This window comes from Beta vulgaris, chromosome 2 (assembly GCF_026745355.1).
Source record: "Beta vulgaris subsp. vulgaris cultivar EL10 chromosome 2, EL10.2, whole genome shotgun sequence".
In the NCBI taxonomy this organism is placed as follows: domain Eukaryota; kingdom Viridiplantae; phylum Streptophyta; class Magnoliopsida; order Caryophyllales; family Amaranthaceae; genus Beta; species Beta vulgaris.
In genome coordinates, this window is record NC_079203.1 from 27503242 (window position 1) to 27530423 (window position 27182).

The window sequence follows — 27182 nt, forward strand, 5'->3', positions numbered from 1 at the left end:
AATTCAAAATATTACACAGCACTTTCATGTTGGTAGTCTTCCATGAATAAAAACATCCATGAATAAAAACATCCATGACAAATCCTAATAGATGTAGAGGGAAAATGGAAAAGAGGGGCATCGAGATAGAAAAGGGCTTGGGATTTTTTCTTCCAAGTGAAAAGCATTCAAAAAAAAAAAAAAAAAAAAAAACAAACCAATGACAGTTAAAGTTTTTTTCTTCTAGTTAATACGAAATATACACAGAAAATGAAAATTCTTCCTTGCTTAAGCCTATCAAATCATTCACGCATATTCCCTTTCTCGATTATTTTCCCTCCCCGAACTTCATTTTCTCAAAAATTTACTCCCAAAATTAGTCACATGTTTTATAGATGGAAACAGATACAAAAATTCTCCTTTAATCTCTTTCCTTTTTCTTCTTTTAACATCATACTCTACAAAACAGACAAGCAAGAACTATGTACACAAGAAAAACTCTTTTAACATGTAAGAACTCTCGCAAGTCCGTAACAGACCAATAACATTTTCTCACGATATCTTAGCCAAAGGGCATATTACCGAACTGCCAATCAACATAGCAGTAGTCACTAACTCTGTAATTGCTGAACTATGTTTTATCAGTAGAGGAAACCCAGATGAGGTCCATGATCATTCCTGAGAGAGTCGAACAGCGGACAGCCGAATTATTTCGACAAGTGCTTCATCCAGCACATCAAGTGCACCAGATCTGTGTAAGTTACGATAAACAGGAGCAATCCTATTTGCTGCAACATCAACCAATTCCCATTGAGAAAAATTAGCAGCAAGTTGAATCACTTCAACTGCCAACAACGGCGAATCCAAAGAAGAGGTAATCACTCTTGAGAACTCATTTCGCACATCATTCAGAATCCAGAATTCGGCGAGCCAACAAAGCTCTATGTAAGGCTGGAGCTCAGACATCTTTTCCAGTACATCCATATGAGCCCATAGACACCCAGAAACCGGTTTCGGTATGTCATTAGAATACAGCCAGATGACTAGCTTACATAGGGCTTCCCAACTGACAGGTACTTTTAGGGATTCCGAGCAACTGCAAGAATTAGTAAAATACTAATCACGCAAAAAGAAGGAAAAAACTATACAAGTGAAAGCAGAAATGTGAAAAGTGAGATGTTTGTCTCCAAAACATTACTAAGAATGCAAAACACAGTAAAAAAATCTAAAACAAAATGTAACTGCAAGACTATTTAAAATTCCTCTTATATTAAAACTTCAGAGTCACTCAAGCAATTACAGTCCCTGGTAATTTCAACTTGCCGAGCAAGGCTGCATATATGTTGACCACTCCACACTCACCAATGCCAAGATCCATACACGATAGTAGTGCCCTCATAAATCATCCAGTACACAAATCAGATTGTACACTGGAATGACAAGGTGCAAACAATAAAAGATTAGAAAAATGTGTAGCCACAAGGGCAATGTATAAGAGGCTAAAAGTAGAGATATTGTGCAAAAGACAAAAAGCATTTATGTGATCATAGGTTATTGGTTTTTGGATTGGCCCAAAATTGATCATGAACCTTCATGAGCTAAACAGGCTAGACCTAATGTGAATTCCCTTCACTTTGTATTGTTAGCTTTGCCTCACACTTTTGTACTAAGATAACAAGCCACACCAAAGATTGGCAATGTTGTAATTGGTGATATTACCTTGATTAGCATTAATTCAGTCATATCTTGCTTGTTTTCATTTTATTCCTTGTTCTTCGTCCCTTAATCTCTCATTTTTGTAGTTAGAATTTTGACCCAAATAACTAAGTGTAGAGAGTTAGGAAGCAAATTACATTATTATACATAGCCCATAGAGCTACATATAGCATAACCTTAAAGAATGATGATCAAATTATTGGGCATTACTGAGAGAATCCTAGCAACATAAGTAGTGTTTGGAAATACAAAAAAGAAAAATAAAAGGGATCTCATCACCATGTAGAAAAGTAGATACGTGTCATGACGAGAGAAAAATTTTGTGATAAACTGATGCCTAGATAAAGGGGAGTTGTAGGTAAGTTAGTTAAGGGTACCTTGAGGAATAAGTTAGGGAGTTATAGGGAAAAAACTCTTATCAATAGAATATAAATTAGAGAGAGGGAAAGCAAGGGAAAAACATTGTTATCAATTTTTTTCACTCGTTTCTTGGGAGATATTCAAGATCTCGAAAGCTAGCTATTATTTTTATATTTTCTGCTATTTCCATTTTTAGTCCTTAATCATCATTTCAATCCAAAATTAGTGTCAGTTTTATTACAAATGTTTGCTAATTGAGGATGCACCAGCTGGGATCACTGCACAATCTTTTATGCTTCATCGGTAAAACTGCACATACGTCATTACCATTTTGACTAACACAATCCTATAAAATTGAAAATCAAATTTATAGCCGTTAATGAGAACACCTATCATAAATAACTATATAACGAAACAAAATTAATGATGGCACATGACTATGTTTTTTCATATGTATATATAATAAAATATCAAAGTAAAATTTATGAATAGTGTTAAAAGTGAAAATAGGGTATAACTAAAATACAAATGGAGGAAGTAATTACAGCAAGATAGTGGGTATCAACTAGGAAATATCACCTCCTGATCCTACAAAAAACATAAATAAGCAGTTGATAACTGACGAGCCAGCAAACCGGCACCTAAACACATGGAAATTTATAAAATTTATAATAGAATCCATTTTAAGTTTATGAATCTTTTACATATATTCAAATATAGCTTTAGTAGTGGAATCAGCTCATATTAATTAGGTCAAAAGAAAGCAGTAATAAGAATGAAATATTTTAATACCTTTCTCGCATCCCAGATTGAAATAAAGCCCGCATGTAATCACAACTAGAGCTTAAAACAACCCTGTGAGCATGGAAGTGAGGCAAAGAGAAAGAACAGAAGCTGCAGGTCCATCCTGTATTCTCAGTTGATTTAGCTTCCAAGATGATGTCCCTGTATTTACAGCCACATATATAAATCATTAGATGCATGAACTACTAAGATGGAAGTAGAAGTCAATTACCATATAAAAACCATAATGCATCACACAGTCCTCAATTCATTAAATTTCTAGATACTCTTCATGCTCTAGCTTGACCACTGAATCTAAATTCTTTTCAATCTAGTCACATGATCAGCTCCAAAAAAATAAGGATGAGAAATGCATGATGAATGCCTAATGCTCCGACATAGCAACTCAATCCAGTCACCAACAATTCTTTAAATATCTATTGTATATTAATGAAATTTAACTCTTTGAATTTCAGCACATATGGTGAGACAATATAGCAGATCAATACAAAAACAAAGTTCCAAGAGTTATGTTCACATCATCAAAGAATGGGAATGGCAAAACGAACTAAAATTATTTAGAAACAACATCAAAACTTCTATGATTCAAAAATATCAAATCATGCTGATCCATTAAAGGAAAGAACTCTCACGAAAAATTATGTCCAGCATGTCTGAGACTGGTAGTCAGATCAAAACTGGGCACTGGAGCAGCCCACTTTGGCCTTTTTCTGCAAAGAAGCTGTAATAGAGGTTGTATATTGCAATGTTTTGCTAGCATTTTTAACTTCCTCACAGTTACTCCTTCAGCTTCCAAATAACCAGAGTATACAAAGTCCAAAAATTTGGAAAGTGCTTGTTGGTCGACTTGTGCAGATAGAGTAATTTCCTTCTTGGTCCTACATCTGTCAGTAACTTGTCCTGATAAAAGATCATTGGATATGGACATTTTGCCTTCATTTAAAGGATCTCTGGGTGGAAGCAAGGATGGACACCGAATGAGAAGAATGACCTGATGAACACTTAGATACTGCCCATCTCGAAGAACAAGACACATATCGCCATCGTCCTTCTCACAAAATGACGCTACTCTTCTACCTAGTTTACTGGGGAAACCATAGATTCCAAAAAAGCTAAGAAGGTACGAACAATACCATCTTAGTCCAGTAGACGTCGTATCAACAGCAATCTCCTGAATATCCAAAATAAAATGATCCTTCTTGTATATCTTCTGCCCAAGAAAAATATCTAACTCATGCCCTTCAGAATTGTGACAGTTAATTAATTCAGCTAAACTCCACAAAGCCAAAAGCAAGTAGGTTTCCTCGCCTTCCCAATTTTGTGTATTGATTCTGCAACAGGTCCGCTCCATAGCTGTGACTCTCAAATGAGAGGTCAAGCAGACTTTGTCAATATGGGAAGCATTGTCTAACCACCATCTCACAAAAGCCAACAGAGTTTTAATCCCTCCACTAGAGACGACCTGCCTAAAGAAATGAGGCAATCCAGAATAGCAAGCCAAACCAATTAAGCTAATTAATATCTGATATTTATCTGGTGTACAAGAAATGTCACCAGAGGAAACAAAATTCAAAGACTGTAAGAGCTGCTTTAGATATTCCTCGCCACCAAAATTGAGAGCTTCCAAGAGTAGGAACCTGGCTTCTGATGCAATATATTTGCAAGGTGAATACATCATCATCAAAGTGGCTTTTGCTGCTGATACACTCCTAAATATATATGTCCGATCAGCCTGACAAAGTAGGCGCTCTCTGCCTATTGAGTCCACAAAGGCCAGGCTTTAGACACATATCAACACAAATAAATATTAGTTAGCACTAACTCATTCTCAGCATATTGAAACAAAATATAAAAAAAAAAAGTTACTTTCTCAAAAAAAAAAAAAAAAAGGGATAAAAGATCTGCAGAAATACGGGCGACATTACCATGCCGTAGTAACAAGGAGACTGACACAACTATCATTTCCATGCCTATTTGGACTAAAATCTTCCTCACATTGAGCTGAGAGCCACCCAATAATCTCCCACACATATGGTCTCAGATCCAGAAGAAAATTGGCACTCAGACCCGCTCTTGCCACAGCTATAAGGTCCTCAGACTGCGGTTGCAGATGAAGGTTATGGGAATTGTACATCAGAAGTTGGATGAGGACTTTATCAACTCTAAGCCTCCATAGATAACCATGATGCTTTCCTGGCCACTGAGCAATCAATGCCAAACGACAAGCTTCAAGCATCAAAGACTCTTCCTGATTAGATGAATTCCCATGATGTACGCTCGGAACACTCAATGCACAGATAATAGACTTGATTATAGGTTCACAAGATAAATTCAACACTTCTGAACACAGTTTCTCAGTTGCCTGGATAATTGGATTGCATAAATTTTAGTACCAGGAATAGCTAATTGATACTTATACATCAACAGGGCAATTCCGGGCAACTCGTAATGTTACCATTATATATCGTGCAACCTTGAACGCAAGAATTCGAACAGCATGTGGCTGAGATTCGCCCATACACTGCGCAATTGCTGGTATGAGGACCTTCCCATTTCCCATAAGCTTCTGTGCTCCATTAGCACATAGGGCTGCGAATCACAAACCAATTTACTCAAATTAAATCGCCTTGGAGAATGAAACAGCAGATGAATCAACAGGATGAAGCAATAGATATTTACCATCCATCAAGGAATACCTAAAGAAGAATACAACTGCAAGACAGCAACTTTGACAGTGGCCTCAGGATTGTTGCAGAAGACCTCCATAACTTCCATTAATTTGGAATCATTCCAAACAAGATATCTTGAGACAGGCCATAGCTGCATTATTGAACTCAATAGAGAAGCCATCTCTGTAAAATATTCCATAGGCTCGCCTTTACCAGAAAAAGCTCTTAAGTTACCAATTACTTGAGTAACAGTATTATGTTTCTCCAGAATCTCCCACGCTTCTTTCTCTTTCTTGGCACCGATATTTGACACAATTAGATGTAGAGCACTTGCAGTCATAATAGCAACTTGAGATTGAGATGTAGATAGTAAGGGTGACAAAGAATGAGTAAGATGATTGAAGTGAGGGCGCAACATCAAAGTAGGCATGACATTAATCAACTTAACTGTCACTTCTGATCCCATAGCTAGAACAGCTGCATTGGGAGATTGGAGAATACCTGCTATTGCCCTGACCACATCAGGAATTGAATCCTGCATTTCAAGCAAAAACAAGCCATAAATCTGAAAGACTGCACCCGAAACATCCAAACGCCTGCATTTGGCTTTTTCGTCCAAATGTTCGGCATGTTCTAGATGATTAACAGTAAAAACTGATTTAGCATTACAGAGAAGTATTTCAACTTTGATTAAAGCCACTAGCTGTTCCAATGTTCATACATAAATATAACTTCCAAAAGTTCCACAGAATCATGAAAGTAAGAAAAAAAAAAACCACTCCATGTTACTACCAAATTCTACATTACTCTCAGTTTGATTATTATCCAATTAAAAAGCTTACCAGTTTTTAAAAAAACTGTCGTTTAATTTTCAATGTAAATATACAGAAAAGTTTAAATTCGCTTGACTCTTAACGAGATGACATATAAAATTGGGAAGTCTGGATGACAAAATCATGAGAACTTCTTTCTTATACTTCCTCTACTTCGTGATAATTGCAACACTTTAGCCCGCCTCATCTTACTATATATAAAACAAGAATTGTTGTGTAAAATGTTGTTGGATTGTTCTCAGTATATATATTTTTTAATATCAATTTTTTATAATTTTATTAATATTAAATACAAGATAGTAATGGTCAAACTTATATTTTGGCGAGCATCTGCTACACATTGAAACAAAAGAAATATTACTCAAGTGATCTTATTGATAAGACGAGTATCAATGAAATCCATAGAAGAAAAGACAGAAAATCATGTTTTTATTGTAACTAATATGTCAACTCTATCTACTCGAAAAAAAAGCATATTGGCATCTAGATGGAAGATTTTAGTTTCCTAAAGACTTCAATCCATGTATTTCACTTTCTTTATTTTTTACGTAATAGAAACACAATATCTTCCTTGTAATTCTCTCAAAGAGAAAAAAGGACAAAGTAAGTGGAAACACTCTTCAACAAACATTCTGAAAGGGATCCTTTGAACATTAAGTTTATTGAATTTATAGTTTCATACCAAAAGTTGCAATAAATAGATAAAGTTTACCAAACTTAGAATGTGCAACAGTGCATTATTCATAAATAAGAAGTGTATTCTCTGCCATAAACAAGTAAACGACTCTTACTAAGATGGCTAATATGCCATACATAGGTACCTTTACAATAGACATTTGCCATGCATCTGGAGAGACACCATCAAGAAAGGCAGATATTGATCGAACTACCAGCCTTTGTGTTTCAACATCATTGGTATACCACTCCTTTTCTTTATCATCAGAATTCCTGTTCATTAAAAACCTTTTAAGTGCATGATATACCAAACCCATAACAAAATCACTAACAATCAATCGCAACACCTTCCAACTATTTTGTCTTCAGAGATTTCACTACCAGAGAACAGCAAACTGATAGCAATAGAGAAGTATTAAACATCTCCATGCTATCTTCTTGCGGATCAACACTTTCATCGTGCAAATTGCTCTCTCAATGAATTCAGAACTTAACGTATAGTAACCAAGGCCCGTTTTATCATCATTTCTAGTGTAAATTATGCTTATCATACTTTATAGGTAGTACACCATCAATAATTCAGAGTTGTAAAAAAATGAAGTTGAACAAAAATTTCCTCCTACATAATCGCAAATTATTTATAGAAATCAGACATGAGTACATTATCTTCACCACAAAACAAAATTTCAGTAAGCCCATAAAATTCTATGCAAAAACAAACTTATTAATTATATTCAACAGACAAAAACAAACAAATGGACAAAAAAATGGAGTTGAACAAAAAAAACAAGTAATTAGAATAATAATCAAGGGAATAACAAAACAAGAAAAAGAAACCTGAATCCGAGGTTTAACACATGATAGAGGCGTTGGTGAAGAGTGACCAGATGAGAATTGATTGGTAGTTTTTTGGTGTCGGTTTTTCTCCCTTTCTTTGACAATTTCATTGTATCTGAATATGATTGTTGAAGTTACCGCAAAACTTGTGTAATAGACACAACTAAAATCAACTCTTCTTTTGGTAATGGTAATATGGTACTGATGAGACTTTCATCGGAAAATAATCTTCCCAATTTCTTATTTGTGCACCCCACAATTTCGAGATCAAGGGATTAGTACTTAAAAAAAAAAAAAAAAAGTTTTAGGCGGTCATCTGCAAAAAAAAAAAAATTCTAAAACATTAAGAACAAGGATCGAGTGTAGGGATGGCAGGTGGGTATAATTTGGCGGGTTTCGCACCGCATCCGCCCCAGTTGGGGCGGGTATGGATATGACTTTGGTGGGTAGTGGGTGGGTATGGATACGAAAAGTTAAATCCGCCATGGGTGGTGGGTAGGTGGTGGATATGAGGTCACATCCGCCCCAAATCCACCCGCCCCGCCCCATATCCGCCCGCCCCGCCCCATATCCATCCGCCCCGTATAATATTTACTAATTTACCCTTTATAAAAAAAGAATTATGTTCATAAATCTAAAAAATTGTAAAAAATAATTAAGAAATATGAATACTAAGAATGTGTACTTTTTTTGTTTGAAATGGGTGTTTCTAATAATTAATTTATATAATAGGTTATATATGAAAATAAATCAGGTGGCCCGGTGGAAAATCCACCTAGGTGATGGGCGGTATAAGTGGGTAATGGATATCCACTTGGGTGGTGGAGCGGATGTGGGTATAACCTTATACCCACGTGGGCGGAGGTGGATATGGAAACTTGTACCCGCCATGGTTGGCGGGTAGGTGGTGGGTATGGAAAATTTAGGTGGAGGTGGGTGTGGATTTAGGGGTATCCGCATCCGCCCCGCCCATTTGCCATCCCTAATCGAGTGAGGAGTTTAACAGCTTGTTTGGTAGAAGGAATTTGGAAGGAAATTTGTTACTTTCCAATATTTAATTCTTAAAAAAAAAATTAAGTGAGGAAATGGGAGGATTTGGACGGAAAAACTCTTTAATAAAAAATTTAAGTGAAAGAGAAAATTTATACGAGAAGTTAAAGTTTTTTCCTTTCTCTTCCATTCTTTTCTTTTCTCTTCCCTTCCTTTCTCTTCTCTTCCTTTCCTTTACTAAAAATGAACCAAACACACTGTAAGGGATATCTTTTAGTATGAAGTGATCTTGAATCAAGTGACCAACATTAGCTACCTAATTTACCGTTTTGTTTGCTTATCGATAGACATGCTTGATGGATCAACTATTGAATTGCTTGAGAAGATTTTGAATATCTTAAATAAGATGGGCAATCTGCCATGGGAGGTTCCAAATAACGAGAGAGTGGCATTAATGACTATGAGGTTGTCCCCTCCAATGTGAGGTTGGAGATGACATGTTGGAGGGAAAGGAGAAGGCCTTTGTGAAGGGTTGTTGCTTCTGCTAGTCGGCTACTAGGATAGGAGTAAAGCCCAAGCCTTGAGAAGGTTGCCTTGAAATCTCTAATGATGACTTCGGCCATCGCACAAGAAAATCGGATTGAGCCATCAAAATGGAGCTTGGAGTTGGTTCGTGGAGGAGTAATCTAGGAGATAGTAGTGGGAGCAGTTAGGTTATTGTCAGCATGGCCAAGGTGAGTTGGAGTGAAACGAGTACCCGTAGAGTTATAATCATCAACATTATTATAAACCATACATTCTAAATGGTAGAATTTTGTTTTATGGAGGACTCTGGGAGCATTGAAACTTGTATTGAAAATGATATCGTTTCTTTCTTTCCAAATACTCCAAAGAAGGAAGATAATCTAAGGAAGTTGGAGTTTAGCCGTTTTTTTTAAAGATAGGATTGGTAGGAGGGTCGTGTGTCTAAATTGGTGGTCAAGCCAACCTTGAGTTTCAGGGAAATCCCAAACTTGTTTGACTTTGACACAAGTACAAAAAAAAAAGATGATCCAAAAATTTGTCATTTGACTTGCTGAGCCCACAAGATTTTATAGGGATAATTTTCCATTGAAAAAGTATGTGAGTGACGCTAAGACTATCATGGTAGATTAACCATAGAAAAAAATTGTAGCTTAGGGGGATATCAACCGACCAAATCCACCTAATAGGCCATTTTTTATCATTTAGCTGTCTATCGCGAGCGAGCCAATTGCCTGATTTAACTTAGAAATTGCCACTTGAAGTAAGAGCCCAGATGGGGATATCTTGTAGATCATGAGTAGGAATAGATATACTTTTTAATAATTCTAACTATGGATGAGGAAACTGTTTCCAACAACTTGACTTGGTCCCAAGTTTCATCTGGAAGAATGAAGTGTGTTAGGCGTAAATTGAGATCTACTTGTGAAGGTGGTATATTAGATATAATAAGTTGGAGTGGGCCATCCATTTACCAAGCTAAAAGTAAATGGATTTGCCAGCCATTACCGATTTTCCATCTTATTCCCTTCCGGATAAGATCTCTTTCGGATAACATTTTTCTCCAGATAGGGGAATCGTTAGATTTAGGAGGGCATTCAAAGAAATTATGCTTTGAGAGATATTTATGACGGATGATATTGATCCAAAGATCATTCTAATCTAGCTGAATTTTCTCGGCTAGTTTTGCAATGGAGGCCTTATGTAACGGAAGGGTCATACAAAATCCCCGACCGCCTTTTGATTTTAGACGACAGACTTTGTCCCAAGCAACAAGGGGAACAACATTTTTATCTTTTTGTTGTCTAATGATGATTCGTGTCAAGAGAGTGGACATTATCTGTGGGAAGGAGCGAGCAAGAACCTAGAGATAAGAAGGCAGAGCTTCAAGATTAGTTTGAATGAGAGTTAGTCTACATGCTATAGAAAGGAAACCTGCCTCCTGTTGATTAATTCGTTGCTCTGTTTATTTAAAATGTTTTTATATTCATATTTTATCGGATGATAGGAATTGAGAAATACTCCCAAATAGCGACCTAGATTGGAATTAATAGGAAGCATATTGAAATGGTTTGCAAGATGACTTTTTCTCCATAGAGGAATTAACTTTGAGAAAATGATAGTTGATGTAATACTCCGTATTTTGGGAGTTAATTCGTAATAATTAAGAAACACCAAGAAATTAATAAAATGGTATTTTAGTATTACTTACAAAATAATAAGAATAGAATAATAATAATACGAGTCGGTTGTGTTAATTTTGGATTTATAAAGGTTAAACCGAGTTCACCCGATCTAGAGTTACCACTTTTAGAAGGGTATAAAAAGGGAAAATAAGAGGAGAAAGTTCAGAAAACCCTAAGTTTCCCTTTCTCCTCTCAGCCGTCATCCCCTTCTCCTCTCTTAATTTCTCTCTCCTCTCTCGCTGCTCTCCTCTTCTCCCTAGCTGATTCTTCCTCTCCTCTCTCGTTGACCTTCCCTTTTCTCGTCTCCCTCGCCGTGCTCCTTCTCGGATCATCGTCGAGGTGTGCGACTAGGTGCTGCGAGACGAAGGCTGCGCGAGCGAAGGCTGTGCATCGGGTACGAGGGGTTGTGCGAGCGAAGCTGGTGCGAGGCTCGCGTTGTGCGACGAGCGAAGGGTCGCGAAAGGGTGCGCGCGCGAGTGCTGTGTGTGCTACTGTGCGACGTGCGAATGACGAGGGGTGCGAGGAGCTCGACGGTTGTGCGAGCCTTCGTCAGGGTTTGGGCGTGTGCGGGCTGTGCAGCTGCTGTGGTGGTGCGCAGCAAGTTAGTCGCCGGAGTTGGTTGTCAGCGCACTTAACGGTATAAAACATTTTATGTATTGAATATTGTATTAATTTAATTATAATTTATGTTTTCATGATTATGTTAAATTATAATTAGTTAATTAATAATTCAAGTTAATGAGTTCATTTTATTATTCTGACTATAATTTCGAATATAACTTTCGGACATAATACTGGGTTGGACCTAAGACTTTTGGACATAAGATTTCGGACATAAGACGTGGTTGGACTTATAATTTAATTGGTTTGATAAAGATAGTGGAGTAATGACACTAACTAATATTAGTATGCTCACTAACTTTGACTCCTAAAAGACGCTAAACTCATGAGAATTGAAAAGTAACGAAAATTCATAAACAAGGGGTTTAGCTATCGTTTAGTTCGAATTATTAAACCGTATAGTCTTAGTTACGTAGTAGTCGTTAATGTTTTCAACGACGTAGCACTAAAGCTTTTATTTAACGGTTTAGGTCCCAATTTCATAAGCGGAATGTTCGATTAAGACAGCGAAAATTCCCCATTACAAGGTACGTACGCGTACCAGTTTAATCCCAAGTATTAGTATCATGATTAGGTTGCAATCTATGTTATTGGAACCTAGAAGCATGATAGGGAACGTTTGATTGATTGAGATTGTTTGATTAGACATTTGTAATTGAAATCGATATGTTGCATTGGAATATCGTAGTATAAATATGAGCATTATTAATCTTATCCATAGTGTAACAAGAGTGTTACAAGAGATATGATTTGAGCATTGTAACTAAAGGAACATGTAAATGATTCTATGTATCCATAGTGTAATAACAAGAGTGTTACAAGAGATACGCTTTGAGCATTTAACTAAGGAACAGAATGTAAATGACTCTATGTGGTTATGAAATGAATGGACAATATTAAAATGAATTATGGCAATAACTTGTAGCTGGTTGGACTCCCTACAAGTGATGAACAATGGGGGGAGTGTGGGACTTGTCCTACGCTTCTACGCAGGCCTAGTGACGACAGTAGTGTCCTTATATTTTTGATAACTCAAGTAGGCGGAAGGTTCCGTTCGATCTTGGGGGTATGCATACTAAGGTGATGGGTGTGAGACGGAACAAAACCGTATTTGCATTTCATCTAATAGACCAAGTTGTCTATTAAGGATTCAGTAGCCCGTATAATTCTAGTAAGATGACGGTGCCCGTTCGATGCCAAATAAGGATTAAAGATTAAAGGTTAAAGGATGTAACATAATGTAGCATCATGCTTAAGATTGTTCATGTGTGCATCATTTATGCTTTTATGTATTCAATGGTTCATTACGTACTCAGCATAGCTGATTGTGTGTTATTATGTGTTTGACGAACTGCGATGAACCATTGATGCTACAATGGGGAGCAGACTAGGTGGCTGGTGCTGCTGCATGATATCGAGCATACGGGGACTAGGCTTTGGTATTTACATTTAAAGCATTTTGAAATAAGTATTATTGGTTTTTCTAGGACTTATATAAATGGTTTGAATGAAAGGGGTCATTGATGATTCCCGAGTTTTATTTATATTTTAATTCCGCTGCATTTTAGTTTTCGAGACAATGTTTTAAGTTATCATTAACTCTTATTATGCCTTGTGTTCCATCGCGGCGGTAACACTCACAGAGTCGATGCGACGTAGTAGCAGTAGACATTTATGGATTTGGGGGTGTTACAGTTGATTTATGGAAGCTTACAAGTTGACCTCACATATTACAAAAGTCATCTATGATGGCTTTCAAATTTTTGCTGAAGGAGTAGCTTTGCAGAATAGAAGGCTATTGTCTACAAACATAAGACAAGGACTATTTGGAGTACGAGGTTGTAATTTAAACTCAATTCCAGAATTGGAGCCCGTATTTGCTATGGCTAATTTCTTATAAAAACTTCCATATACAGATGATGGATAAATAGGGAGAGAGAAGATTTTCTTGTCGAAGACCTCTGGATGTTTTGAACCACAAGGTGGTTTTTCCATAGATTTTGAGTGAGTAAGAGATCGTAGTAACACATTCTTTAATCCAGTTAATCCACTTGGTGGAGAAGCCGAAAATGGAGAGACATTTCCTTAAAAATTCTATTCTATATGATCGTAATCCTTTTCCATAACAAGCTTTAGGGCACCAGCCTGTTTCATTTTTGGATGTTTGAAGGACGTTAAGAATTTCTTGATTATTAGGATGGATCTATCCTGAGTAAAAGCCTTTTGAAAGGGACTTATCCCTTTTTGGAGTATGAAAGCCAATATGTGAACTAAAATTTTAGAGATGGCTTTATAGATGGTTTTAATAAGACTAACTGGTCGAAAATGACTGGGTGTTTTGGGATGATCGATTTTTGGAACCATCTTAATGATCGTATTGTTAAGGGAAGGAGGTAACTTGCCAAGTGAGGAAAAACTTTGGATTTCTATATATATACAACTCATTTTCAATAATCGACCAGTGAGATTGGAAGAATTACTTCCAAAACCATCTGAAAGTTTTAAGGGGATTTATATCGAAGAACGCATTTTAATTTCTTCTTTTGGCATGGAGCTGAGGAGCATCATATGATAATATGAGAGATAATCGGGGTGATGAAGCTAAGATCTATGTTATTTTGCACAGGTTGATGACAAAGTGAAACGATGTTTGAAAGAATTATTGAGTATGGTAGAGATTTCATCTTCAGCATCCTCCCACTTGTCCAAATCATTTTTTAATAGAAAGATTGTATTGAATGTATTTTTCTTTTTCATTTGATTGCCTTGAGTAAGCCATTTTTTTTCTACTTTTCAGCACTCCATGGTTTTGCCTAAATAGGAATTTTTTTTTGCAATGTTTGATTAGTCTCTAAACGTGGTTGGAAATAATGGTGTTATATGGTTGAGACCATAAAATTGCTTGTAATTCATTTATTTTTGCTTCATTTGATTTGTACTATCTTATTATTAGCGTGTCTATATTAGTAACAACGTTGTATTTCTAAGACTCCTAAAAACATTTTGTAATAAATAAACTCGGAAATTTCAAAGGTGTTACTCTACGATAATTAATAATAATACCTGCAAGATTAATGGTTCTAACTAGAAATAATAAATAATAATTTTTTAATTTAAGTAATTATTACAGACCAACTAGCTTAAATTGAATGTAAATAATAATTACAAACCAATATAAGTTCTAAAGTCAAATAAATAATAGCAGAAGTCTTATTAGAGTCTTGTTAAATTAAAAGAGATCCAGCGCATGAAAGTTAACTATAAACAAGTACATGCACATTAAACACTGTAATATGAACCAAAGGCTGAGGAATATTTCATACTATAATAAAACAAACCATCCAATATGCAGGCAAGACATACAAAAATATCTTGCAAATTCATTTGAAAGTTGTACAGATCATATATATAATATAATAACTTTTCAACAACCTCAAGTTTAATATTTCTTTCTTTCTTTATAAGTAACTCTACAAAACATTAATATAGCTGTTTTGTAACTTGTGAGTAGGAAGTATTGATAGTCTAATGAGCTAGCTAGGCTCATAAGTCATAACTCATAAGACAATGTAAACATCAAAGTCCTTTTATGCATACCCCTAACTTGATAATGTACTAAGAAGGAAGATAAATGGCAAGAGTATTTATCAATATACTCCTAACTGCTAAATAAATATTTGAGACATTGTAACTCAACATCCTTCCATACGGACAAGGACCCTAGGGGTACAAAAAGTGATCGGAGGGCTAAGATCGGCCCTCGACTATGCCACCATGCAAACCACTCTCTTGACTCCTCAAATCACAACATCCTCCGGTAACACCTCCTAACATCAAATCTCTCCTAAATCCCGAAACTAAGCTCGAAGCGACACCAAAAATGACCCGAAATCCGTCTAAGATTGGCGGATAACTTGGATACATCATCCCACTTAAGATTTTGTTTTTTCCAATGTTCTTCCCTCTCATTGGTGCAATCTTATTTCTTCTTCCCATCTTTACTCAATCTAAAGCTTTTAGCTTCTAAACTCACTGAAATTGAACTTACTTCATACATAGAAGCAACTAAAAATCCAATTTGGATTGAAGCCATGGACAAGAAATAAGTAGCTTTTAAAGGCAACAAAACATGGAAGATAGTTCAGCTTCCTTCAGGCAAGAAGCCAATAGGCTGTAAGTGGGTACATAGGATAAAAAGAAAGGCTGATGGAAGTATGGATAGATACAACGCAAGGTTGTTGCCTAAGGGTTTGACACAAAAATATGGAATTGATTTCCAAGAGACTTTTTTCCCATGTGATAAAATGGCTACTATATATTAGAAGCATTTTAGCCTTAGCAGCAAGCAAGGGCTGGGAACTCTACCAACTAGACATCAACAACGTCGTCTTACATGGAGATCTCCATGAATAAGTTTACATGAATATGCTTGATGGCTTACCCAATCCTTCAAATAGTGTGTGGAAACTCACTAAATCACCCTATGGTTTGAAGAAAGCAGGTAGACAATGGTTTGAGAAACTTGATTTTGCTTTGCTCTCTTAAGGTTTCAATCAATATCACAATGATCCCTCCTTATTTCTGAAGAAATCTTCTACTGACATTACCATTATGGTAGTATATGTTGATGATATAATTATCACAGACTCTCACTTGGACATTACTCAATCTCTCAAGGGTTATTTGCACCACACTTTAAGCATTAAAGACTTAGGAAAACTAAGTTAATTATATTCGATGTATTGAGGATTGTTCTACCCCTATGGTTATCTTCTTTAACAACAAAAGTTTACTAAGGAACTTTTACAAGATATTGGTCTTTCTTTTACTAGGTAGACTTCCACTCCCTTACCTACACATGTCGAGCTGTTAAGTGATGATGGAGAGCTTTATTGAGATCTTGCTGGATATAGGAGCCTTGTTGGGAAATTAAATTTCCTCACCAACACAAAGCCTAACTTGGCTTTTACAAAGCCTAACTTGGCTTTTAGAAAGCCTCAACCAATTTATGCGTTCTCCTCGAGTTTCTTAATATCATGCTCTTGTTCACACTCTCAACTATGTGCATACCACTACTGGTCAAGGCATTTTACTTAAAGCAACACCTACTCTTACACTTCAAGCTTAAAGGGACTCAGATTGGGCTTCCTGTCCTAACTCTAGAAGATATGTCACTGGCTATATAATGCTTCGTGGAAACTAACCTATTAGTTGATAATAAAAAAAAATAGGCATTAATACCTCTAAATTTTCCTTAGAGGCAGAGTATAGAGCAATGGCCCATGCTGCTGATGAAGTATGTTGGCTTGTTAGACTTCTTAAAGAACTGGGTATCACTTCTGTCACTCCTGTGACCTTACATTGTGATAACATGTCAGCCTTGCACATAGCAAAAAAACCTTTCATTTCCTGAAAGGACAAAACACATTGAAGTGGATGGTCATTTCACAAGGGAAAAGTTCATGGAAGGGCTATTACAATTGAGTTATTTGCCTAGTCAAAATCTGCTAGTTGATGTTTTTACTAAAGTGTTGCCTATTGCTCAACACCAAGACTTAAGATCCAAACTAGGCATGGTTCCTACTTCACCATCTCCTAGTTTGAGGGGGGGGGGTGTTGGCGTTATCATACCTACATCTAATCAGCTCAGTAGCTCTAGTTATCAACAAGTCAAGCCAACAACTTAACTATAATTCAAAAATATTACTCCATACAACACAATTAAACACCATTATTTTACTTAAAATATGAAATTATAATAAAATTAAATTCTTACATGACATACATTCATAATTCGCCATCTTCCCTATAACAAGTTCGCTCAACTCAGTGAAAATCGGGTATCTAACAACTATCAAACAATTTCAAGTCGAAATACGGTCGAAATATTGGCAATTTAATACTCCGTACATATTGCGTTTAATTCCTATGAACACTATCATGTATGAAACTGTTGTTTTTTTTTACTACAACCGAAATATCATGAAAAGGTATGTGTTAATCATGAACTCTTTAATTAATATATTACGTGCATAAATCATAACTATTTAATATAAAGGAAAGGGGTGATATGAATATTGTAACCCTATGAAAAATTGTTAAGTAACCTATAGATTTAAAAGCTAAATCACAAAAATTTAAATTCATGCATGCATCGCATGCAAAAATTGCTAGTAACATAATATGAAATCACTCAATCAATTGAATCAAACCAAGTTCTATATCAGATATACAACAAATTAATAACACTATCATAAAAGGTCGTATCAACCTTGTAAAAGAGGGTTATTAGCAAAATTATTAGATCTTAAGAATTATCCTGATTTTGACATTGTATAATTCTATTTTGATATACACTCTTCCATTTTAATATATTTTTTATATATAGTATATTTAAAGTTTAAATCAATGAAACAATTTTAATGATACAAAAGCTTGCCAAAATTTTATTTTTTGTACTATGTAAAATATATGATATCAAGTTTGGAAAAAAAGCTTGCCAAGATTTTATTATATTTTGGTTTAGGATTGTATGGGAATAATAATGACGCTGCGGTCTATATATCCGCCGAAATAGCGTCCGCTTTTTGACTTTACCGTCCGCCAGACGGACGCTATTTAGTGTCTGTCGAAAAATCAGACGCTGACTGGACGTGGCGGACGGTATTTTGCGTCTGCGAACATATCGGACGCTATATCGGACGCTATTTACCGTCTGACTTTATTTCGGACGCTATTTCCGCGGATATCGTCTGTTTTGTTAGACGGACGCTAAGGTCAGACGCTAAAGACGCGGATTGTTGTTGTGATATTCCCGATTACCTTAATAATAACATATAGGCCCAATACAAGTATGATCATTCCTCTATTGAATAACTCGTTATATGACCCGTATGCCCTAAGAGGCTCATTTACTCTATCTAACCTAATAAGTCACTATTATAAATTGGGGACTTATGGTCAAGGTAAAGGGATCTCTCTATACTCTCTACACATTACCCTATTTTCTCCCATTATATTTATCCATCTTTGGGTACTGAGTTGAGCGTGTAGGAGGCTCTGCCATGGGACCCCACCCTATGTTTGGAGTTCATCTTGCAGGCACATCTTTATACATGACGACCTCGTAATATCAGGTACCTCTTGTTCAATACCGAAACAATTGGCGCTAGAAGGAGGGGCAATAATAATTAATTATTGCTCCGAAATCTCTGGGAGAGATAGCGGTGGAGATTGCGGGACGATCAACATATTAATTACATACTCACCTATGGCAGATTGATGGCCTTCACTGAGTTCACGCTATAATTAATTATAGAATTACCGCTCATAATTAATTAGCTACTCTACTCTACCAGGGGTTTACTGCCTTTGACACGTTACTGGCCTATTAATTCCTCGAAACTATGTGAATCCAAACAAGGTATTGCGTTTTTTTTAATCAAAATTCCCAATTAGAAATTGGTGCTACAATTGAAACTAAAGGGATCCATGGGAAATATCAAACGTGGAGAAAGGTGGAGTCTTTCATTTACTACACAAACATATCAGATGAATTTGACTCTCAAGATGAAGCTACTGGAGTAGGAGACAAACTAGGTAGTCTAGGCTCCGGTATATGCTGTTGACTGTTGTTACTTGGACGACCTTCGGTACAACTAATGCCAATTTTCATCGGTTTCTCTCTAGAGCAAGAATCACAACGAACCTTCACAAACAAAGAGAAAGAATCAGAAATTTCCCAAACAGAGGGCAAGAACTGAATGAAAAGATAAGTTCTCTATCTTTGCCATTATTGTTGATATACAATTTAGAACATGAAATTGTGTACAATGACTTGAATTTTGGGCTGCTATGGTTGAGATCAAGTATGTTTACATCAAATGAATATACCTTTATCATTTTGGGGTTAGATTAATCAATGAATGTTATAAAGGAAAGCACATATCAATAACACATACAGTTTGATAATGTGCTTCTTTGAAATCCCCTGCATCTCCAACGTTTTGCGTCAAGTATTTCAATCTGATTTTGCACCCAAAAGAAGGTTTTCATTGTCCAACATCTGCATTCTTTTTTCTTTTCTGACTAGTAAGAACATCAAGCTAGCACTAGTGGAAAAATGAAGAAGGGTTGCGCTGAAAAAGGCCTGTAGGGCTGCGCTTTTTTACAGCAGCCCTTTCAATAGCAGCCCTTCACTTTTTAAGTAGGGCTGCGCTAGAAAAGCGCAGCCCTTCACAAGGAAGGGCTGCGCTTTTACCTAAAAAGCACAACCCTTCCTACCAAAAAAATAAAAAATAAAAAATAAAAAAAACAAAATTTATTCCGGCATTTTTTTACTATTAATCTCACATTTTCTGAATTTTAACATTTGCATTAAACTTTGAAGTAAACCATCCAAATCCAGAAGAGAAGAAATTACAGAAGAGAAAAAATTATAGATCTACAATGCAACTAAACCCAAATATACAAAAGAGAAGAAATTATAGATCTACAATGCAACTAAACCCAAAAAAAAAAAAAAAAAGAACGAAACGAAAAGGAACAAAAACTAATATACAGAAGAGAGGAAATTATAGATCTGAAAATACAAGAACATTAATCAAAACAAAGATTAAGAAATTATAGATCTGAAAATACAAGAACTACCTCCAAACATTAACCTAATAATTTTTAAATACATAAAACAAAACCCTAATACATAATTAAGGAAAAAAAAAATGGGAAAAACTTAAAATGCCTATTTGGAGCCTTAAACGAACTCGGATGGCTTAAAAAGCCTAAACATCACGGCATAGCGGTGAGTTTGACTCGTTGGCCCGTTCCGCTTCCGAAAAGGTATCACAATAACCAATCGGACTCCGTCGGCATGATTAGTGCAAATCATTTCAGGCTTTTTGTCACAACTTTTCTAGGAGTTTTTGAGAGAGAAGAGAGGATGAGTGAGAAGGAGGAAAGGGAGGAGGGACGTGAGAGAAGGAGGAAAATGGAGGAGGGACGTAAGAGAGGTGAGAGAATGAGGGATAATATTTGACAAAGCCCGCTTAATATTTGAAGCTCGCGAGTTTTTTATTTCAATTTTGTTTAAGAAGGGCTGTGCTTTTCTTCAAAAGCGCAGCCCTACATAACAGAAGGGCTGCGCTTTTGGAAGGGCTGCGCTTTTTCCAAAAGTGCAGCCCTTCTGTTATGTAGGGCTGCGCTTTTGAAGAAAAGCGCAACCCTTCACTAGTAGGGCTGCGCTTTTAGAAAAAGCGCAGCCCTTCCTGCGCTTTTAGAAAAAGCGCAGCCCTTCCTGCGCAGCCCTTCCGTTTTTTCCCCTAGTGTAGTGTTATAGCCTAGGTAGCACCACTATTGAAATCAATATGGTATTAATGTGATAGGGTGACTTGAGTTCACCTACTATTCTATTGGATAATAATCATTAAGCCAAGTCTCATTGGTCTTTAGAAATTCCAATCACATCATATTGAACTACAATATGACATTAATTTTCTTGAAGTTCCTTATTATTTGATGGGATCAATTAAGCATTTATTTGGACCTTTTGTTTGCACATTAATCCAAACTGCTCAGGCGAAATTCATTTGCTATTTAGACATCCATGATTTGTGCATTATCTAAGCAACCATGTGTCTCCAGGAGCAAATGCACTCAGATTATCTGTGAAGTTACTCTAAGACTAAGGGCCAACAAGCCAGACCTTGCTGCAGACAACACCTCACAGATCCCATATGCTAGACTATGTATCAGTAAACTCATGGGCACGCTGCAGTTGGCATACTTGACTTCTTTTACTAAAAAGAATGAGATGCATTAAAGTCGCATAGAGTTGCAAGAGCTAGTCACCACACAAAGCTGAACTCAGAAGCTTCCATTTGCACACTTGTGAAGCTCTTTATTTGAGCAGATGTACATATCATTGAATGATCGTCATCTTTTGAGCCATATCTGCACATTTACATAAAAAGGTAGACATGGATATTTCGTGAAGATGGAGATCTCTTACGTCAAGGTCATAGTGGACCGGGATTTTTTCACTCCATCAGATGAAAAATAAGTTGCTCATAACACTCTGATCAAATATAAGCAGGCCTCACTATTGGTGTAGAAATTCTAGCTCACATGCTATAATGCTCTTTATTTGGTAAAAATCATGATAAAGTGAGTATATTTAGGACATCCATCAACAAAGTCGAAGTTGCTAGATCAAGAGTTAGTCACCAACAAGGTTGAACTTAGAAGCTTCCATTTGCACACTCATGAAGCTCTTTATTTGAGCAGAGGTATATATCATCGAAAGATCATCATCATTTGAGCTATATCTACAAATTTACGTAAGAAAGGAAAACATGCATATTTCATGAATCTGTAGATCTCTTACATCAAGGTCACAGGGGACCACATCTGATTTTCCTACTCTATCAGCTGAAAAATAAGCTGCTACTGACAACGCACTCTAAATACTCAAATAAAATGCTTAAAAGAAGTCTGGCACTGTCGGGAAGAGCCACTTATTTTAATAAGATGAATTTCTTTTATTATTTCACAGATTTTTATTAGTGTGTTTCTAGTTAATCTCTACTAACGATATGTGCATTAACGACTAACCGTCAGGGAAAAGCGAGGAGTAACACAACAACCATGACTATCTCTCTTATCGGTCTATGACCTAAGTGGATCTGCCGTTAGAGAGAAGCATGCCCCAAATTGACTATCTCTATTAGCGGTCTACGACCTAAGTGGATCTGCCGCTAAAAGAGAAGCAAACCTCAAAATTGACTATCTTTATTAGCGGTCTATGACCTAAGTGGATCTGCCGCTAAAAGAGAAGCAAACCTCAAATTAACTATCTTTATTAGCGGTCAACGACCTAAGTGGATCTGCCGCTAAAAGAGAAGCAAACCTCAAATTGACTATCTTTATTAGCGATCTGCGACCTAAGTGGATTTGCCGCTAAAAGAGAAGCAAACCTCAAATTGACTATCTTTGTAAACAGTCTACGACCTTAGTGGATCTGCTGTTAAGGAGAAGCAAAAATTAGCGGTCAATGATATATTAATCCATCGTTGACTGAGAAGCATAATATACAATTATTGCTGCTAAAATTCCACAGACATTCATAGAGGATGGTGCATGCAACCTTAGCAGAGCACACTTGTCTTCTATACATGCAGACCTTCAAATGCACAACAGGAGATATTATCAAGCTCATGATTTCTTGAAGTTGTGCTCTTTATTTTAGCTTGAGTATGATTTTATGTATTTCACTACGGCAGATCACAGACTCAATAACTTCTCCCATTAGAGGAGCAGAGCTAAGCATTTCTTCTTATATCATCTTTGTGAGCGTAAATTACGTCTCATTGTGAATTGCATACATTTCTCAATATGTGTCCTATTAACTAATGTTCTCTGCATTAAAGTGGCCAAATTTAATTTGAGTATAAGTAGAGGTCCGAACTGACACATACTACTCAATAAACATGATATGCTCACTTGCAAGAACATACCACAACAATGTGACTGAGTCCACCTCACAACAAGTGTTTATTAGCTTTGTTTTAATTATGCTTATGTGAAGAGTAATGACTACGCCATAGCATATCTTTATGGCGCAAATAAAGGAGCGTACATACTCATATTCATAGCATACGTTGTAAATATTATTAGACTATACAACTCTTAAGCCGACTCCAACTCAACTTAAGAGTGGGGGCTAGTAAGTATATCGTAATAGCTGGATAAAGTCATATAAACTCATACAAATGTTACCTCATGAAACTAAAAAATATTGATGTCTAATGGGGTTTAAGATATACCGCAAGTGCACGGTGTCTATTTAGCATAAACTGGCAAATACGGGTCGATCCACAGGGAGAGGAGTTCTACAGATTTATGCTCAATTATCTAACTACTTTAAGAGAGGAAAATAATTGAGGAATTAATAACTAAACTAGAATAGACTAGAACGCAGAAAAATGGAAATTTATCAAATAATTAAAAGCCTAGGGCAATCGATCGGTCCACCATGCTTATACCAGTTTAATCAATATAATATAGTTCAACAACACTTGGATTGAGGTTCGAATAAATAAAGTATTTCGTCAATCCTAGGTCAGGCATTAACAACTCTTAAATTAACATATGCCAGTACGGTCGCTCAACATAATCAAATCTACCTATGTAACAAGCCTCTAATGAATACGATCTTCCGATTCTAATTCTTATTAGCTAAACATAACTCATGATATTGCGCAATTTCATGAATTAAACAAGTATAACAAATCAATAGGAATTATTCTAATTCAATCCAATAATTGAAGAACATCAAACCACAATAAAAAAGGTATAAACATGGCTTCCCACTCTAAGCCCTAGAAATAGACTGCTCACTCATGATGATAATAAACTCAATAAACATAATCAAAGGAAAAGAATTCATTAAACTAAAGAAAGTAAAGAAGAATACCGAATGATTGAAGAACAATGAAAAGGAAATCAACGATCTATATAATCTTCCAATGTAAAAGTTCAAATAAAACTAGAGAGAGAAAAACTAAGTATTCAGCCCTAAAAACGTAGAAAATAAGATAGTATAATCGAAAATACTAAAAACTTATTTATACTTTTTACAAAACCGGCTAAAAAAACCGAAAAAACGCGTCCCGAGAAACTGCCCCGTCGGGCGACGGTGATTAGGAAATTACGACAAAAGACCAAATCCGCCCGGTCAACCAGACGAGCTCGCCCGGTCGGGTGCGTAAGTGAATTTCTTCGTTGGTCGCCCGGTTGGCGGGGCGAAGTGGAGGGTGGAAAACTGAAGTTTCTTGATTCGCCCGGTCGGGCGCGTGAACGTTTTCTTCCTTTGGTTTTGCAGCAGCTAAGTCTGGTGGTTTGCCCGGTCAGGCCACACCGCCCGGTCGCCCGGGAGAATGTATTTCCTTGTCTTTTTCTTCGTGGAATCCAACCGAAATGCTCGTGCGGTCTTCCGGATACTCCTTGGACCTTGTGTGACTGCTGGACTTTCGTGTCGCGACTTAGATAAAGGCAAAAAGTGGCTAATTGCATCAAAACCTGCAAAACACGACAAGAGCTCCAAACACATTAAATCCACAAGAAACGAGCTCAAAAGAGCCCAAATCGACTATCAAAACTAAGGGGATTGGAGTAAATAATCGATGAATAATGAACACATCAAAATTCCCCAAGCAAAATCATGACATGAACAAGAATATGATTGCCTCACCCCTTTATATATGAAAACTGAGATCAAAATCTTTTATAAGGCTCATAAATCATTCAAGCAGGCACAATTCAAGTTCAACTGTTCAGATTACTCTATTTACCCATCTCCCAGATAAGTAATCAAATGTAGCTGCCTTATATGACATACAAATCTCGAGAAGGCTCTCACTAGGGTGTCACTCCTCTCGACATTTTTGTGGCAGGTAAAAGATGTGCCCGATCACTGACCATCCCAACCATAATAACCCTTCCCACTCAAACTCTCATGTGTTTAGAAAGGTAATAATGTCACTCAACCTAATGATGTCGACTCAAGTAGCGAACGTACTCTTTAACCTTGACAAACTGACTCCACATCAATCCAATAAGCAATTTAAGCACAAGCTCAAGAGGACTTTTTCAGGGTTGTAATGGGGCGTAGTATGGATTATGTATGGGGAATGTGCACTAGTGGAAAAATTAAGGAAGGGCTACGCTAAAAAAGGCCCGTAGGGCTGCGTATTTTGACAACAACCCTTTCCATAGCGGCCCTTCACTTTTTAAGTAGGGTTGCGCTTTTCAAACGCAACCCTTCACAATGAAGGGTTGCGTTTTTGGCACAAAATAAAGCGCAACCCTACCAAAAAAATAAAAAATTAAATTTTTTTTAACATTTTTTTGATTTACTCCTAAATATACCAAGAACAGCTGAAATTTACAAACGAAATTACTTGTGACCGCAACATTAATGAAAGGATCAAATGAATACTTCAACAAAACGAAATTATTAATTAACAAGAACATCAAATTAGTTCCACAAAAAATGAAAAAAATAAACAAAAATGAAAAAAAAACCCTTGAAATTATAGATCTGAAGTTCCTGCCAACAAAAGAACGGAAATAGAAAAAAAAGGAACGAAAATAGAACAAAAATGAAAAAAATGAACAAAAAATGAGAAAAATATCTATGTGAATCAAGATTACAAGAAGAGAATGATTAAAATACCAACCAGGAAAGGGTTACACTAACGTAATAATCAGTAGCTTGTACTGTTGTACAACAACTGAACAAGGAAAGCCGAAAAAACAACAACTTAAATCAAAAAGTTTAACTTAATGCCTTCAAAACAACTCATAGAATCATCAACCAGTGGAGAAAACTCATAGAATCCCAACAAGGAACCCGACGAACGACGAACCCAACGAACGACGAACCCAACGAACGACGAACCCGACGAACGACGAATTGAAGATTGAGCCGTTAAGATTGAGCCGTGAAGATCCGTGAGGGAGTAAAGGACAAAGGTTTTTTTTTGAAGAGAAGAGGAGAGAGAGAAAAAAATGGGAGAGGAGAGAGAATGAAGGGCTGCGTGAGGGAGGAGAGAGATTGAGCCGTGAAGATCTGTGAGGGAGAAGGAAGGACGTGAGAGAGGAGAGAGAATGAGGGAGAGGAGAATGAGCCCGCTTAATATGTTAAGCCCGCGCTTAATTCTTTTCAAAATTGTTTTTAAAAAAGCCCATAAAGGGCTGCATTTTTTTACAAGCGCAGCCCTTCACTTAGTAGGGTTGCGCTTGTAGAAAAAGCGCAGCCCTTTTTCAAAAGGGCTGCGCTTTTCTTCAAAAACGCAGCCCTTCTTTTATGTAGGGCTGCACTTTTTTAAAAAACGCAGCCCTACAATAAAGAAGGGCTGCGTTTTGAAGAATGCGCAACCCTTCCTTTTTTTTCCCTAGTGGTGGTGGAAAAACCAAGAATAGGGGAGTACAAGTCACTAGAAGTATCAACCTGAATATAGCCAATAACAATGTCCCAATTCTATAAATCACAAAATTTTCAATAAACACATCCTTGAAGCAGTGTGATGAATTTTTTTCTTTGCAAGCACTTGTGAAAAAAAGAGTTTTTAACTTTTTATTCATTTTTAAAATCTTTCTTTTTCTTTCTCTTTGCATTTTTCCAATCCAATAATCACATGTATTTCACTTTGCTTATTCTTTTTTTTTCTCAACTTTTGTACCTTAATACAATCATCTCCATCCAAAGTAACTCATAAAAACTATCTCAAATACTAACTCAGACATACGCTTCCCCAAGCTAGGCTTGGGATTAATATCAAAACAAGGGCGATGGGCATGTAATGAGGTTTAGTAACATGAAATAGTCATTAGGCTCAGCGGGGCTAAGGAGGATAATAGTATATCACAAAAATCACTTAGAGGCTCAAGAATCAGACAAAAGAACGCGTCTATACACAATTGCCACAAGTCAT

The 27182-nt window shown here is 36.5% G+C and overlaps 1 protein-coding gene across 3 annotated transcripts; it reads right to left on the reverse strand.

Moving 5' to 3' along the window:
- Nucleotides 1–342: 342 nt before the first annotated feature.
- LOC104883985 (BTB/POZ domain-containing protein At1g04390) lies at nt 343–8480 on the reverse strand. Of its 3 annotated transcripts, XM_019247494.3 has the most exons (9): nt 7874–8480; nt 7183–7309; nt 5556–6063; nt 5315–5448; nt 4785–5221; nt 3492–4637; nt 2848–3000; nt 2601–2643; nt 936–1075 (listed from the first exon to the last, which is right to left on the reverse strand). In XM_019247494.3, exons 1-8 carry the CDS (start codon nt 7981–7983, stop codon nt 2631–2633), a joined length of 2628 nt encoding a protein of 875 aa, XP_019103039.1. In that variant the 5' UTR covers nt 7984–8480; the 3' UTR covers nt 936–1075; nt 2601–2630. The 3 variants fall into 3 exon arrangements, with proteins under 3 accessions (XP_010666871.1, XP_019103039.1, XP_057248545.1); XM_010668569.4 differs by lacking the exon at nt 2601–2643 and having other exon boundaries at nt 343–1075; nt 7874–8476; XM_057392562.1 differs by lacking the exons at nt 936–1075; nt 2601–2643 and adding an exon at nt 1105–1409.
- Between the last annotated feature and the right edge of the window lie 18702 nt (nt 8481–27182).

What these genes read in the sequence shown, in the direction of transcription:
- LOC104883985 (XM_010668569.4), bottom strand. Translation starts at nt 7,983, where the DNA reads ATGAAATTGTCAAAGAAAGGGAGAAAAACCGACACCAAAAAACTACCA. An exon ending in GCAGTTGTATTCTTCTTTAG is followed by an intron (nt 5,449 to 5,555) that starts GTATTCCTTGAT and finishes TGTGATTCGCAG; the next exon opens with CCCTATGTGCTAATGGAGCA. An exon ending in CATGCTGGACATAATTTTTC is followed by an intron (nt 3,001 to 3,491) that starts GTGAGAGTTCTT and finishes CTGTAAATACAG; the next exon opens with GGACATCATCTTGGAAGCTA.